The 17,586-nt window shown below is 36.7% G+C and overlaps 2 protein-coding genes across 4 annotated transcripts in view; one reads left to right on the forward strand and one right to left on the reverse strand.

Moving 5' to 3' along the window:
* LOC106802359 (uncharacterized) overlaps positions 1-8,821 on the forward strand; it is a 662,512-nt gene extending 653,691 nt beyond the window's left edge. The window contains exon 6 of the mRNA XM_087444925.1: positions 8,586-8,821. Within this exon, the coding sequence (XP_087301051.1) occupies positions 8,586-8,743 (158 nt within the window). The 3' untranslated portion in view covers positions 8,744-8,821. The remainder of the gene's footprint in view (positions 1-8,585) is intronic.
* A 1,664-nt stretch (positions 8,822-10,485) lies between these two features.
* On the reverse strand, positions 10,486-12,897 carry LOC147914294 (dynein light chain 1, cytoplasmic-like). Of its 3 annotated transcripts, none has more exons than XM_087444903.1 (2): positions 12,887-12,897; positions 10,486-10,815 (listed from the first exon to the last, which is right to left on the reverse strand). In XM_087444903.1, exons 1-2 carry the CDS (start codon positions 12,895-12,897, stop codon positions 10,560-10,562), a joined length of 267 nt encoding a protein of 88 aa, XP_087301029.1. In that variant the 3' UTR covers positions 10,486-10,559. The 3 variants fall into 3 exon arrangements, with proteins under 3 accessions (XP_087301029.1, XP_087301030.1, XP_087301031.1); XM_087444904.1 differs by lacking the exon at positions 12,887-12,897 and adding an exon at positions 11,460-11,474 and having other exon boundaries at positions 10,486-10,811; XM_087444905.1 differs by lacking the exon at positions 12,887-12,897 and having other exon boundaries at positions 10,486-10,805.
* Between the last annotated feature and the right edge of the window lie 4,689 nt (positions 12,898-17,586).

A 17,586-nucleotide genomic window follows, 5' to 3' on the forward strand; every position in this document is an offset into this window, starting at 1 on the left:
ACCGCCACAGCATGGCTTGATGAGTGGTGTGTAGGTCTGCGCCCAGGATCCGAACCTGTGAACTCTGGGCTGCCGAAGCGGAGCATGTGAACTTAACCACTGTGCCACCAGGCCAGCCTCTTAGTCATCTATTCTTGTTGAGTTTCTTCAGCTATAAAATGGGACAAAGTAATAAAGCCCAAGACCACATTGCAAAATTGTTTGAGAATTAAATATGTGGTAATTTTGTCAAAGGGCTTTGTAAAATGTAACATAACGTGACATAGTCCCAAAAGTTCTGTCGATCTATTGAAAGATGTATTCTCCATAGTAATATATTTTATACATTGTGATTACTTTTTATTTTAGTGAAAATATGGTTCTGAGCCTTTCTGTCCTATTTGCTTGGCTCCCAAGGGAAGGGACCATGGTTTATACTTCTTTGCATTAATGGAGACAGGAGAGAGTAGGGATTAAGAACACAGATTTTAAGTTCAGGCAAACATGGACTCTGACCTCAGCTCCTACATGATCTTGCACTATTTCCTTAACTTTTACTTCTTATTTGTTAAGTAGTCATCCTAATAGATCCTACCTGTAAAAATTTTTATAATGATTAAATGTAATAGCATAAGAACATTTATTGCATAGTTGCTGCATGCCAGGCATTATTCAAAGTATTTGCCATGTAATAATTTACTAATTTACTCACAAACACCCCTAATTTTGGATAGAGATCCTATGAGGGTCCCTGTTTTACAGATGAGAAAATTAAAGCATAGGGAGCTAAAATGGTGGCACTAGGACTCAAACCTCTGCCTCTGCCTCCAGAACCATCCTCTTTCCACTCTGTAACACTGCCTCTTATAAGGTGAAAGCTTGCAAGTCACTTAGCACACCAGAAGGCATCACATAAAATCTTCAAAAGATGTGACATATTATTATCATTATTTGATTCCCTCACAGGTTCTTTAAGAATGCTTTGTGCAAGGTAGTTGTTTAATAAATTTATGTTGATTTGATTTGGAAAGAACTCTGTTGTATCCTCTTGGGCTTCTAAGAGATATATTCAGTGACAGAGCCTCTTATTTTTCAGGCTAATATGACTTGTATGGCTGTTTTTAGATTAAGTTACTGCCTTTTATTCACCAAAGAAGATTAAATGAATATGTGCAGATCTAAGAACTTCAAAATCCCCCTTGCTAAAAACTGTTTAGAAAATTGTCTTTGTAAGACAAAAGGAAGAGACCTCATAGGGCCAATTTCTGAAATAACTGGATTTCACTAAATGGTGCTTTTAGTGTTTTTCACAACATGTATTTAGAACTCTTTCCTGGTTTTTTTTGCTACCTCTTCACTGGTCCATGGTGTCTGATGGATTCCCGTTCAGTGCTTTGTGGCTTGCTTTTTCTTTCCTGTTTCCAAGATCAATTTGTTCATTTGTTTATAAAATGGGAAGCTTTACCTGAGGAATGCTAGAAAGACAGGTTGAAATCCATGGGGTAAAATAAATCTTAGATCAGAAAAATTGATGTGGTTTCGTATCCCATTTCTTTCCCCTTTATTTTAGCTATTTAAATAGTGGGATAAGACTATCCTATGAAAACATTCTCAAACTCTAAACCCCAAGGTAATATTGACAAAAGTGAAAAACAATTTCTCCAAGCACAACAGAAACCTATCTTTCTACCCCACCCTCAGACAGTCTAATTCTCTAGGCTATAGTGTAAGGAAACCTAAATAAGATGGCCTAATTAACAGGCTGAAGTCTTCTGAATTTAGCCTTTGTTAGATAACTGGAAGAAATATGCCAGGAATCAAAGGCCCGTGCCTTAGTTAACCATCTGCCTACAGGCATTTTGTCCTCGCTGTCAGGATGGTAAATGACAGGTGTGTTAGTACGGCAGAAAGCCTGCTCTTTGGAAGAAGCTACAGCCAGACTTCCCTTAGCCCTGATGAAGAGCAGCCCTATGAGTGACCTCAGTGTTCACTCCATTACTAGCTGACCAAGGCACAGGCAGTTTCTAGGCAGTCCTCGGCCTTTATCTTCTGTTAATAAGGTTTCAATCACAAAGTAGGAGGAACAAATATTTGAATGAATAGGACAAGCTAGCTTTGGTGTTCACTTAGTCCTCAAGTCTAGCATGATTAAGGACTCTGAGGCATACCTAAGGGAACGAATTTGGCCGAGATAATATATTCATTCTCGTAGTAAAAACTGAATATTTTGCATAGAAGTTTAAAAAATAGCAGTAACCAAGCTGAATGAAAATTACCATTACAGTATTTACAACAGAAGTAAATGTGTTAGTTGAGGCAAATTGCTGTCACAAACATCCCAAAATCTCAGAGGCTTTACATAATAAAGGTTTATCTATCTCTTGATTCACCATCCAGTATGGGAAGTAGAGGTTGGGTGGACTTCTGTTCCACACAGTCATTTAGGGATTCAGGCACCTTCCATTTAGTGCTTTACTGTCTCCTGGGGCATTGGAGTCTTGCACTGGATCCTCTGCATCCAGCCTGCAGACAATGAAAGATCACGTGGAGGATTTGAAAGATGATTGTGTGCAGGATTTTTAGGGATTGGGCATAGAGGTAGTTACATCATTTGTACTTATACTCCTTTAAACAGAACTCAGTCTCATGACTCCACATAACTACAAGGGAGACTGAGAAGTGCTGTCTAGCAAATGCCCAGGAAGAAAAATAACTAGGCTTTGGAGAACATATTTATTTATGGAGCTTAGTTGTCTTTCTTTTTTCCTATAGTATATATTTCTTTGGTAGGATAAGAGGCATAGATAGTCCTGTTGCTCTCTGGAAAATTGTTTTCAACTTTCCTTTGTCTTTTAGACTTTTGATCATGGCTTTTTTTTTTTTTTTTTAATTGTAATTAAGTTAGACCTTTTGGATCAGACTGAATATATTCTGTGTTAGCCTGAGTGTTGATGCTTGGTCCTCCATCCCCTCCCACCCTGGAGAGATGGTAAAAGTACTCCTGTGTTGAATCGCATTTCTTGCCACTCTTCAGCTTGCTGCCTTTTTAGCCTGACCATCAGGGAAACTAAAGGAGCAGGTTTTCTAGCAGCCTGCACCAGACCTGAGAGAAGTGGATGGCTTTTCAGATTCTGTGAATTGTTAACACTTCTAATATGGAAGCTCATTACTAGATTTGTGACTTCAACCTTGTGGCTGTGAATTCAACTTTAGTTTTTAATATCTGATTGTTTGGCTTTAAAGTAGCCTGACCTCTTCCTCAGTATTATTTTTAAAAAAAACAAAAAATGAAAAAGAAAGCAATGCTACTTTTCCTCACAAATTTAATTGCATAAATTTTTTAAAAATTTAACCGTATTAAGTTAATTTAACTGTATTAATTAACTTTAATTCAGCTGTATTAAGCACCTACAAAAAGTCAGTTATTAAGATAGTTGGGGAAATACAAAAGAATAAGCCACCTGCTGTGCCCTCAAGGAGCTGATAGACAAAGGGAGGAGACAGACTTTTCAGCATATAAACATTCTGCTGTCTTTATGTAATAACTATAAAACAAGTTTTAAGTATGAAAATAAGAGTACAAACCAGAATATTAAGGGAACATAGAGAGACATTATTTTGTTCTGTAAAGGTTGTGCATTTTTTAGAGGGGAAAACATTTGAATTGGAAATGAAGTTGAAAAATGAGAAAGACCTTGGTAGGCAGAAAAGAAAAGGGTAGCTAGATATCCTGGGTAGAGAGTACTTTGCAAAGAAGTCATGGTGTGTTTAGCCAAAGGTGAGGATTTATGTGTGGCTAGATCAGAAGATGTGAGGAGAAAGACTGGGATGATGTGAAGGTGGGAGGGCAAGCTGGAACCACATTTGTGAAAGGTCTAAAAGACCATAATTTGGAGTTAAGAGTTTTATAATGTAAGATACAGGGATTAGCAAACATTACTTTGGTAGGGAAGTAATAAAATCAGATTTGCATTTTAGGAATATAAATCCAGTAAAAGAATTGGTAACAGATTAGAGAATTTTAAACTCTCATATTGAGTTTGTGCATATAGAGATATCCTTTTTTTCTTTCTTAGACATAATAATACTTTTAAGCACAGAATTGGTATAACAGATATTACTATTGCCTTTTTCTCTCACACCCTTTTTCAACAGGCCACAAATATAGCTCTGAAATAATATGAAATCATGTTTTAACCAATCAAAAATGTGTATACTTCCAGCTTCTGATAATGACAGAATAGCTTGTACCAGACTAGCCTTCCCACCAATAGTAATTATAAATTCTTGACGAAATATAAAAGCAATAGCAGAAAGCGTTTATTGGCACTAGAGAGCAACTAAAAGCAGGCTGAAACTAAAGAGTCAACCTTTGAAAGAAGGAAACCACTTTGGGTGAGATCTACATTTAAATGGCTTGATCCCTGAGGGCCCTTTCTACCCCAAATGGAGGTGGCTGATAGGGCTCAAATAGAAAGCAATAGTTTTATGGGCTTTAGGAATCAGAAGACTGAATTCAGCCTTGTCAGAAGGACTAGGAATTGAGATGAGGATCCTAGAAGGGAGAGAGTCACAGAGCGGGGAGCCACACAAGAATGTATGACCCAGATCATGCAAAAAATCAGTCAATATAAACAGATTCTTAGCTGACCTATATATTGGAACTGGCTGACAGGGACTTTAAAATCACCGTGTGAAATCTGTAAAGGCATTTACATGAAAAGATGGGTATAATGGGTGAGGGTATGGGAAATTTCAGGAATGATATGAAAACTATAAGAAAAAGAACCAAATGCAAATTTCAAGAACTGAAAAAATAAAACTATCTGAAATTAAAAAAAAAAATGGTTGGAACTAATAGCAGATTTAACACAACTCAGTAATAAAGAGACAATAACAATTTGCGAAAGACATGAACAGACACTCTCAAAAAGAATATATGTAAATAGCCAACAAGCACTTGGCAAGATATTTATCATTAATCATCAGGAAAATGCAAATTGAAATCGCAATGAGATACCCTTTGTATCTACTAGAATTGCTGAAATTAAAAAGACTGACAACACCAAAGTATTGCCAAAACTTGAACTCTCATACATTGCTGGGAGTATATGTAAAGTGATGTAATTACTTGGGAAAACTGTATGTTAGTTCTTTATAAAATAAAACCCAGCAATTTTACTCATAGGTATTTGTCTAATGGAAATGAAAATATATAGCCACAAAAGGACTTGTAAAAGTATGAAGATTTATTCATAATAGCTAAAAACTGTAAATACTCCCATGTCTATTTACAGATGAATGGATAAAGAAATTATGGTATATTCAACAATGGAACATTACCCAGGAATAAAAAGTACTGATACATGCAACAACACAGATGAATTTCAAAAATATGCTGAGTGAAAGAAGCTGTTACCCTCCGAAATCTCTTATATGAAGTTTAAAGTTATGTAAAATGCAAAACTTAGCTGTGGTGATTGAAATCAGAACATGAGCTCTCTCTGGGTGAGGAGACGGGAAATTGGATGGAAAGGGCACAAGAGAACTTTTTGGGTTGATGGAAACATTTGTATGTTTATTGACATCATGTTACAAGAGTGTGTACATTTGTTAAAACTCATCAAAGCTACAATTAAAATCTGTACATTTGATTGTATGTACATTATGACTCATAAGTAGAATTGATGAAAATTAAAAATGTATGTAATATAGTGATTCAACATGCCACATGCAGGAATTGAGGAAAGACTGTCTTAATTCAAGTCCTGAAGGCAGTGAACTAAATTATAATGGTTAAGAGCATAGTTGCTACATCAGACAAATCTGGGGTTTTGAATCGTGTTGCCAATATTTTGTGAATGTAGGCAACTTACTAACCTCTTCTAATCACCTATAGCATGGAAATGATAAAATCAGTATAAGGTTATAAGGTTGTCCTTAGTATAGTGCCTGGCACATGGATACACTCAGTACATTTAAGCTGCAGTCATTATTATTAAATAGCTCTTCAGCTACACTTTCACTGCCTTATTGCTGTCATGAATGCTGGTATAACCATGAAGATTTTGAGAATTAGTTATCTACAAACTGCATTAAGCTGTAATCTAAATAATGCAGAATATATATGACAGCATATGATTAAGTACACTAGCAAATCCTATTTTCCTTATCCATTTCAAACTAAATAACTATCTCTTTGCCAAGAAAAAATGTTTACTTTAAAGTACTTGTCTTGAAGCTTTTGTAAAAAAATTTGAACATAGAAAAATTAGAACCTAATTTTTTCCCTAGTAGTCTCACCCTCTGTTTCCCATCCCATAATCAATTTTTATACTTTGGTGTATATCTTTCCAGTACATATATGTGTATATGTATACATATGTATACGTGTATAAGCATGTATGTATAACTTTGTAAACAAAATTATGTCTATACTATATATACTCTTCTAAACCTGGCATTTCACTTAGAAATCTTTTCATGTTTAGGACTCCATTTACATATAGAGTTGGTACGTTCGTTTTAACAGCTGCATAATAGTCCATTGCATTGACGGACTTTTATTTATTTAACCAGCTCTCTATTTATCTGAGTAGTTCCAAGTTTTCACTGTTATAAAAAACTTTGACATCCTTTATGTACTTATATCTTTTGTACTTGTGTTAATTATTTTATAGAATAAATTCACAAAAGTAAAATTGCTATGTGAAAGAGTTCAAACAAAATTTATTAACCTTTTTTTTAAGAGAAAAATTGTATGGGTGAGTGTGTTTGTGAAATAAAGAGTGAAAGAATAAGCATCAGAATGTTGAACAGTTCTCTGGGTGGAAGAGTAAATAATGATTTTCATATTCTTCTTGCTTCTCTATTTTTTTCATTTTTAAATAAGAAAAATCATTTTAAAATACTTTCAAATTTACACAAAATTTCTACTTAAGGAGTTTAAGATCACCACCATCAATGGGGCACATAACACTGTACTAAAGACTATGCTGGTGCCTCTCATGCACTATATTATTCAAATTCCATGCACAACCATGTGAGGTAGTGCCATTATTGACACTGATTTCTAAGGAAACTGGGGCTTGAGTATCATATGTGTGGTAAAGGTACAGTCTGGATTTCAATCTAGGTTTTCTGAAATACTGTGGTCTAGAGTAGTCTGGAGTGAATTCGTTTTGTTGTGAAAGTCTTTGAGGACCAGGTTCATTCTCAAACTTTACAGATAAGCAAATGGTGATGTAGTAAAGCCCGGATAAGCTTGCTTCCCTCAGAGACTTGTTCAGCCATAAGTGATATCTCCATGCCAGTCAGTGGTAGCAGAAGCCACTTGGTCATCAGACAAGTTATATGCCCCTCACTGACAATCTCCAGCTCCCAATATCCACCTTCCTCTCAAAATAATAATAATAGCAATAGTAAAAAGCAATGATCAATTACATGGTATTGTGGACTGTGGAGGGGGGGAGGTCTTCAGGCCGCTAATATACTGGTCTGTTTTTACATCCCAGATTGCTGTTACTCTCTCTTTCTGTCTCTTTACCCTTTATTTTGCAATCTTGCATTTCCTTTCTGTCCAAGGGGCCCATTCAATAAGAACTAAGAACTCAAGTTCTCAATTTCCTAATATACGTGCATATGATCTTTTAGCTCTCCACCTGTGCACTCACCCCCAATCCAGTCATATAAAGTTTTAATTTACAGTGGCATCAGATTTGTGTTTTTAAAATGTGGATCTCACTGTGAAGGCCAGATGTGAAGTGGGGAGACCAGGATGAGAGTCCTGAGAGCTGCTGGGACCTGAGGTTGGTAAAGGACAGAGAGCCTGCTCATTTAGCAGAGCTAGAGCAGCAGCAGCAGTTCTGTTTTAATCCCTGTCAAGTGAGGGAGGGGTAGTCTTATAGGTGTTTATTAATATCTAAGCTACCCTTCCCATCATCTAGCGTCCTAGCAGATACTCTGTAGAAACACAATTGTATTTGTGTCATGCTGTTGCCAGGAGAAGGAACTTAGAGGTCTGGCTCTTATTTTGATAGCTTTACTTCTACTCGCAGTTTTGAGGTGAGTACAAATGTTCCAGAGTGCCTTTCTCACTTTCTTCTCAAGCTTTTTTTCTTCTATAACCTGTGGTGTGTTGGAGGCAACGCTTACCAGCTCGGGAGATAGAATTGTTAGCATTTCTTCCCAACCCTGTGTTTAGTGACATCAAGTTGATAGTTTGAAATCAGACATGGTGGGGATATTTACACAGTTGAAATTGGAAAATGGTACAAAGAGAGTGCTCCCCCACCCCATGAGAACATTTATCAGCACACTACTTCTGTAACCCCTCTGCTTCTGCTCACCACACAAACCAAACACACACACACACATCCAGCGGGAGAATGAGAAAGAGAGAGAGAGAGAGAGAGATTGAAAGAGAGAAAGATTGAAAGAGAGACAGAAACATAGTGTTTGAGTGATTGGACACCATGGATTTTCTTCCATGGGACTATGGTGATTTCCAAGAGGGATAAATTGAGTTGCTTTTCTCTTCCTATCTCAAGTTTTGCGTTTATTTTCAAAAGGCCAATTATGGGCTAACTTTTTTCTCTCTCCCCCAGTGGATGGCTGTATTCACAGAGCAGCTGGCCCCTGTTTGCTAGCTGAATGTCGTAACCTGAATGGCTGTGATACTGGACATGCAAAAATCACATGTGGCTATGACCTGCCTGCAAAATGTGAGTACAGCTCTTTTGAACACTGTTTCAAAATTGGATGAGCACTCTTGTCTTGTTTTATTCCTCAAGTGCGTAAATGGAAAAGGAGATGGTAGTAGTGATACTTAATTAAATGTACTTATCAGATTTCTATGTGGTAATAAAATGTGTCTTCCAAATATGTCTCCAAATATATATGTATGATGTTTAACCATAGGTGATTTTTGTTCAGGTCTTTGACAGAGTGTCTCTGAAACAGAGAAATAAAAATATGAGCAAAATATACATTATAATATTTAAGTGCTACAGAGTGACAGCTTCTGGAAATGATGCCAATTTCTTATTCCGTGTTCGGGTTTCTTGATTGTGGATGTGTTTAGAGTAAAGGAGTTCAAAGTGATGTATTGTGTTTTCAGCTGCCATGTAAAGGCTGATTGGCAATTACAGCCAAGGCATCTGTCACACTTTGCTTTTAGGAAAAGCCAGTGGAATGTGGTTGTCAGTGTGAGAACGTATTTGTTCTTTAAATGTGGAATGGTCAAAATTTCCATTATATTTGAATAGAGAGAAGTATTGCATTTGATTGACCTTGTTGCTTAGTTGTTTAGCCAACTGGGTGGGGTGGTGTGAAATAAAAATACTAAGCGAGAAGCTGGTTAAAGGCACAGATTTTTTAGCATATAATCTTCAGGGCCTGGGGGGTGAAGGTAGAGGGTTAAGGTGTGCATTCATCTGGAAATTGGGAAACCAATTATTGCTCATTCCATTCACCTGCTTCTTATGATACTGCCTGGGTCTGTGAATACATTTTACGTAAAAGTGAAGCTGGTTTTGTTTTTGTTTTAACAGTAGAGAAAATGTGACTAAAAAAATTATAGCAGTCTGTGGATACTCTTTGGGCTCTGTATAGACAGGTTGTGTAAGAATGAATTTCTCACATATATGTGTTAATGGAGAGATAGTGTGTTATCTTTTAAAGATTAAAGTATGTTTAAATTTGAGGACAGTTAGTAAGTAGTCATGTATTAAAATGGTATTTTTCTTTATAAATATGATAATACTGTATTCTATGTTCCTCACAGTGGGTTGCTAGTGAAAGTATATCAGCTACATACTATTTAATTTTTCATTTAATGACTTCATTTTTCTTTCTTCGTTGGTGTTTTACCTTGTTTGAAAGAGTCAAATCATGTGCCAAATGGCCTCTCACTCCTACTTGGAATATACATTTATGTTAAATAAAGTTCTTTGTATACGGTGGTGTTTAGAGCAGTCCTCCCTCTGACTCAGAATGCCTGAATATTAAAGATGATTTTCCTTTCCAAGATTGTATGGCTTTATGTTTACAAATATTAGTCATTCTGTATTTTTTTTTTTTTCAGATTAGGAATAAGATTTAATCTAAAAGTGTCTCTGCTGTGCATTTCTCAACATGCAAGATAGGTGAGAATTAAAGACTCAAGGCTATTGAATAGGCTAGTCCATTATATCCCACAGAACCATCAAGGACTCATCCCCACTAACCTGGTCAAAATCAAATGGTAGGCCATCTTCAACCCTAGATTGTTTGAATAAATCGTAACTAACACACTTCCCCAACAGATTTATTTTTTTTGAAAGGCATGGATTTTGAGGAGAAAAACATGGGCAGAGAGATATGGAACAGAAAATAAATACAAATGTAAGCTGTTTTGCTGACTGTTTTATAACCACAACAAATAGTACAGAGAATGCCTTGTACAAAACAACACAATAAAGGTTCAAAGATTGAAGTGTTCTCTTAGGCAAGGCTGAAGATTTCAGTCTCTGGTATTTGGAATTTAGGCTGCAGTCCTTGTTTTTGAATGGATCACTGGGTGAGTGGCACAGGGCATGCTTTTAACCATATTGGAAGAGAAGAATGGCCACTTGGCCCAGGTAGAAGTAGATTAAGTGTTTGGTTTCATGTGTCATGTAACTACCAAAGTTTGTCCCCATGATGCAGTGCCAGGTGGGGTTGTACTTCTTGTCAAACTCCTTCTTAGTATGGGCCACAATGTCCTTCTGTATGTTATATTTCAACGCCTGAGTAGCATACTCCACTGAGTCCTGTTGCATCTCCTCTGACATATCAGCATTTTTGATCAGAGCCTTTCTTCCTTTCCATTGCACATGGTTACCAGGGAGCAGGGGCTGGCCTACTGTAACAGTCTCCTGGAGGAGGGGCTGGCAAGGCTTAGACCCACCAGGGGGCAGCCACTGCTACCAAAGCCATGGTGCATTTCATCATTCTTCCTTTTTAATACCATACTACCTTTGTGATATAGCTAATGGATACCACTGTAAGAACAAGCAGATTATTGGTTGTTTTCAGACTTGTGTCTGTCCTTAAACCAAGGAATAATGCCTAGTCTCCCACTGACTCGTTACTTTCTATCTCATGTATTAAAACACAAATAAAAAATTCTTCAACTCTGAGATTTCTGAAGACAGATAATCTCAGAATCACTAACTAGGACCAAATAAAATGGTGGCTCTAATAGATGGATTGACACCATGGTAATTTTGTTTAATGTGCTTTTTCCTGTTTGACATCCCTCTTTATATGTTATTCAGCTTCCTTTGAATGTCATTCAGCTTAGTTCAGGCTCATTGAAGACTTGTACAATACCAGACACTGAGGTACAAAAGATCAATAATACCAATACCTGTGCTTGAGAAATTCCATGACTCAGTCATATCTTTGAGCAAAGGTGTGGCTTTCGTGGGCATCCCATGGCAAGTGAGTCTTTGTGGGACAAAGACTCCAGACATGGAAAGTCAATCCACAGGACTTGGTACAGAGTCTGTGTGAGCTGAGATACTGAGAGCCTGACACACATTCAAGTCACTGAGTGTAGCCCACAGGGCACAGCTAGTAAAAAATCATCCAACAGAATAGAAATACCAGACTAGAATGGCGGTGCCACCTCATGAAATTCACAAACATGGACTATTTGTGAATAGGTGTTGGTATTTCTCTATATTTAGAAAGATTAATGATTTATTTTAAAAAAATAAAGCAAAGCAATACAAAATGAATAATAAGAGCTTATATTGGTTTGCCACTGTGTAGTATTTGACACTACTTTCACAAGCCATTATATTTTAAAAACATTGTATGTGCGTATGCTTTCCCTTTCCCTATCCCTGAGAGTTGTTTTTCTTTCTCATCAGTTTGGTTCATCCATTTCAGAGTCATTAACAATCCACAGATGTGCTTTTGTAGAGAGAGAATGAAAAAAGAGCTCATTACCTACTGTTTGGGTCATTTTCCCTCTCCATATTTAATAATTCCATGACAAATTGACAGCGAAGACTAGTTCCTATCTATCCTCTATGACAGCGGGTTTATCATTATTGGGGTACCAAAGTCAGTCATCCAGCCACCAGTGATATCTTCATGCATCAGCAATTTGTTTGGAAAATGCTATTGTTGGGGTTACAGACAAACTTGGTAATTTTGGACTGATCTTTGCTTCTTTTATGCGTGCTAAATTAATCTACTCATAAATGCTTGTATTTGAATTGATTATACTTGTAGTCTGTATTCTGTGACTCATCATGATTGGTGGAAAGATAAGCCTCAGATATTTAGTTTATTCTTACTGCTTGGATGTTTTGAATGATTTCTTTTCAAATAGAGTATCCAATCATTTTTTTCAGAAGTAATCTTAAGAGTAGAAAGAATATGGCCAATATTTAATTGAAGGCTATTACTAAGGAAATGACTTAGGAAGTGGACTAAGGACTGTTTATATAATTGGAGCTTTTGGGACCTTCTCTTTTACAATATTAGATATTTTTTGGATTTATAATAGATTTTGGAATCCTATAGATTTTTAGAAGCTTGTCAATGTGTGGGACATTTCTATTCACGTTGTCATCATTCTACGAGAGGATCAGATTCATGTGGGAGAGGTTTATCCAACTCAGTCACAGTTCTAGTGTTAATATCTAGCAGAGTGTCTCATAAATATGTGCTGAACTAATATAAATGAATGAATGATCAAATGAATGAATAGTTTCAGACCTTTTCACCTGGAAAATAGCTTTTTAACTGTTGCTTCTGCTTATAATTCTTTACCTCCTGCAATCCATTCTGCCCAGTGCTGGTAGATTAATATTCCTAAATCCAGAGTCCTTATAATTGTCTACAAGTCTCTAGATGATTTGTCCCTCCTTACCTCTCTGACATCATCTCCTTCTATCCTCTGCCTTGCTGACACAGGCTGCTTTGCTGATCTTTAGTGCCTTTGCATTAGTATTCCCTCTGCCTGGAATTCTACTAGATACCTAGCTTTTTGCTCCTTCGCCTACTTCAAACCCTTACTCCAATGTAACCTCAAGTGTCACCCTAACTAATGTATTTAGAATTGCTTCTCCGCTTTATTTATAATTGCTTATCTGTAGCATTTAACCTTCAAATACACTGTATCATTTACTTATTTGTTTTGTTTATTGTCTGTCTTCCCCTACCAAAATGAGGGCAGGGAATTTTTTTTTCTTTGCATTATTTGCATTTATTATTGTATCCATCCAGCTTAGAAAAATGTTTGACACATAACAGGAATTCAAAAATTATTTGTCGAATGAATGAATAAAATCTAACTCTACTCCTCTTAAAATCCCTCAATGGGTTTTTCCTTAAACACAGACTTGTTAACCTGATTATCTTTGGCCTTCCATGATTTACTGCCATATCTCGAACTACTTACAGCCTTTTATGTGATCTGAATTGCTCACAGTGGTATGTCTGTGCATGGTGTTTGTGGTTGGGCCTGTGTAGAAAGCTGTTTCTTTGCTCCTTTCCACCTGTCTTCCAGACTTGGCTCAAATATCACTTCTGCCATAAAACAATTCTTCCCTTATCAACTTAGCTAAAAGTGCCTTCTTTTCCTTCAAAATCCAGAATATCTCATGTTACACGTGGAGGGCACTTTTCACATGCTACTTTTTATTGTTATATATGCAAACTTTCCTTTCTAGCTTTCTAGCATTCCCTTGTATATAATGGGTAATAGAGAAATATCTATCAAATGAACTAATTGTTAAAGGACAGACTGGTTGATAATTGGTGGTGGGTGGGATGTAGAAGAAAATTCATGCTAATATTCCTAAGAAATGATGAAATTAGTGTCATTTATCTATTGTGTTTTTTAAATCATATTTTACAATACAACTAATTCCAAAGTCTCTTGTCTAAGAAATTTACTCTTAATGGAGCTTCCCCTAACGGTGAACAAATAAAAATTAAGAAACCATATCAACTTTGTTGAATGATTTTCAGCATAGCTCATGTCTGTTCTATTCTTGAGAATGCTCCACTTTTAGGATTTAAGGCTGAATAATCATCAAAGATAAATGAAAAAAAAATTAAATCCGTGTATATATAACGATGGAATTTGTTTCTTTTATCTCTTCTATTTAATATTTGGAAGACATCAAAGGGTAATATTAGCATCCCAATCACAGTTTTTCATTATTCATTTGAAAGGAGACTATAGGGTGAGAGACCATAGCATAATATGTTTGAATATTATAGAGTGGTATGAATCAGAATGCTTATTCTATTCCCAAGTGCAATAATAATCAAATGATAGTAGCTTAAAAGGTACTGTTGATAATAATTAGTACTTCTCTTGTGCCCTTCATCAGGAAATCATAGTACTTTGAAACATTAGCTCATCAGTGCTTTTTGAAATTTCTGTGAGAAAGTGACATGACAAGTAATGATATTTTCTTCCAACACAAAGAGAAATTCAGGTACAGAGAGGTTAAATTTGTTGCTCCCAATAACAAACTAAATCCATATTAGGGGCATGGCAGTGACCAAATATTGCTGAGCTAGGGAGAGAGTCTATGGCAGTTGTCAGCCAGCCCTGCTGCCTGTTTTTGTAAATACAATTTTATTAGAACACAGCCATGCCCATTTGTTTAGGTAGGCCTATGGCTTATTTCATGCAACAGAGTTGAGTAGTTGCAATAGGGATTGTATGACCACAAAGCCTGAAACAGGTACTATCTGGCCCTTTACAGAACAAGTTTGCCAACTGCTGCTGAATGGAAATCCCTACTCTTTATAAAGTAGGAAACTGAGATCTAGAGAGGTTAAATATTTCTTGAATTTCTGACTTACTCAGATCACTATTGACAAACATGAGACTGAAATACCTGCCGTCTCTTTCTTGGGACAGTCCTTGCTTCTGCTGCCTCAATAGAACATCACCTTGGGAGGATGATCTGAAGCCTTTTAAATCTTTTAAATTATAAGGACACCTTGAAGAAAAACCCCTGAAAAAATGGTCATTTTTCTCAATAGGGCTAGAACTGGAAAGTGAATAAGTCGTCTCGGAAGGCAGAGTTAATTCAAACCACCAGAGTATTAGGCCATAGATCTTTATTCCTTGCTTCCTCCAGTGGTGTCAGCTAATGTGCTGAGAGGGAGCCTGTAGTCCTGAGGAAATTCAGTTTCTAGAGTTGCTAACTTATAAGATGGTTCTGAGTTAGTCCTCTGCAAAGCATGACCTGATTTCAGCCATTGTGGGCTCTACCAGCAGGTGTCTGATTGTGAAGGCAGTGGAGTGGGCATGCTGCTAAGAGTATGACTCTGCGAGTCTTTGATGGAGACCTGAGGGCTCTCATGAGCCCCTTCCATAATTAAATGACTTATATTACATAAAGAGAAAAATGGCTTTTGAAGAACATAAAATCATCCTCCTTCCTGAAGAGAGAGATGGGATTGTTTCTCCTAAAATCAACTCTGATTGGCTCATTTTCCTTAAATGCTTTAGGAATTTAATTTCTCTTTGAATTTATTTCTTCATAATTACCACCCCTTTCATTTATTTTAAGCAGTTTTGTACATTTTATCTCTTTAGTGATCCTAATGATGAATGTGGAAGTAACAGGGGCAGGAAGATTGTAAAACCCAGAGTAGAGGTTCTCAAAATGTTCTCCCTGGAGGAGAAGCAGCAGCACCACTTGGGAATTTGTTAGAGATGTGAATTCTCATGCCCCACCCCAGACCTGCTGAATCAGAAACTCCGTAGTTTAACAACCTCCCCGGGTGACTCTGATGTACAGTCAAGTGTGAGGACCATCCACCTGGACAGTGGTGGAAACCTGAGAAGAACCCTTGCCTTTTTGATTCCTTGCCCTACACCCCTTTTGCTACACAACACAGGCATGCTTTTGGGTCACAGCTTAGAGCTTTCTTCGAAGATAACTCTGATATGCTCTTCCTTTCCTCTGTGGCATTTTCACAGTTAGTGATATCTGTATTTATTTGTTTCCTTGTTTATTGCCTGTCTTCTCAAACAGAATAACAGTTTAGGGAGAGCAGAAGTCATATCAATCTCATTCATCCCTGGTATTCATAGCATCTGACATAGTACCCAACACAGAGTTGGTGGCTCTTGATACATATTTACTGGAGGAATTAATGAATGCATTGTGTTTGTCATAGTCATAGCTGCCGCTGCAGGAAACCAACCAAAAAGACACTCAGGATAGGACTACGTGATTCCAGTAATCTACAGAGCTAGTACTGCTGCCACTTGCAGCATCTCTGTTATCCTTTCACCAAACATGTTGCTTGCTCAAAGGCCGGTAGTATAACAAAGCACAGGGGGCAAAATTTGCTTAACTTGTCCATACAGCACACATTTAACCTACTCTTAGATTATTTTTTCATTTTCTCTCTTTTCTTTAACGCACTGTGATAACGTAGATTCCATCCCCAAGTGACTTTGTGATGAAATAAACAATTCTAACTGTAAATAGTGTCTTCTTAAAATATCTACATTTTGAAAGCAATGAGTGTTTACACTGTTGTATTCTGGATGAATGTCGAATAAATGCCTGTGCTTAGTTTGTATTATTTGACATACTAGCAGGCCTTCAGAGGACACTGTCTATACCTTCTTTTTCCTATGTGATCAATAAGAAATAACAGTGTAAATCAATTCTGAGTAATAATGTAAATGGGCTCTTGAAGGCTATTCCTGCTGTGAAATAAGTAGTTAGCTGTGACACTGGCATTAACCGCAGTGGGGGTAATCAGCCATTGGATGTGTTTAATCAGAGTTATCAGCTAAGATTAAAAAGAGAGCCACTGTTGTGCAGGGATAATCATTTTCAGGATTTAAAAGATTTATATTTGAAGGTGTTCTCATAAGTTAAAACTATCAGAATTGCTTTGAGTAATTTAGGATGCTTTGAGGTGAGGTACAAGCAAACAAGAAAGGTTAATCTCAGAACCACAATAGTTAATGTGCAAGAATTGCAGAATGCATGTATTGAAATAAGTAGCGAATGCTGAGTTAAATGAAGATATTCCCCCAGTGCTAAAATGTTCTTTGAGCTATTACTAACATAAATGATTTGATTAGAAAGTGGGCAACATAGAACAATTTGTAATTTTATTAATTATCCTTACAATTAATCACTAATCCCAAAGATTAAATATTAGACCACTTTATGGCTTGATTAGAGGTGTTTCCAGTCAAAAATATTGATGGAACCAAGCTCTGCACTGTAGAATAAAACTGGGTCACAAACGTTAAACATGAACGTGGAAAGTCTAAGGAGAAGTCCTGAATCCAAGATATTCTAATTGTTTGGTAAAATCTTTTAACTTCTGAGCCTGAGTTTCCTCATCCATGATTTTCTAGGGGTAGTAGTTTCTACTTTAGGCAAGTTTGTTAAGGAATATATGCAGAACCACTTTTTAATAGTGTAAGACATCATACAGATATATGGCTCTATTATTACTTGCAAAATACTTGCATTTACTTATTCAATCAATTGTTTATTGAGTGCTTGTTCTGAGCTACTGTGCTCTTCTGGAATGTAGAAGACTATAGTAAAGAAGACAACCAAAGTT

The sequence above is a fragment of the Ceratotherium simum genome, chromosome 21 (genome assembly GCF_057802395.1).
Source record: "Ceratotherium simum simum isolate JZ-2026a chromosome 21, ASM5780239v1, whole genome shotgun sequence".
In the NCBI taxonomy this organism is placed as follows: Eukaryota; Metazoa; Chordata; class Mammalia; order Perissodactyla; family Rhinocerotidae; genus Ceratotherium; species Ceratotherium simum.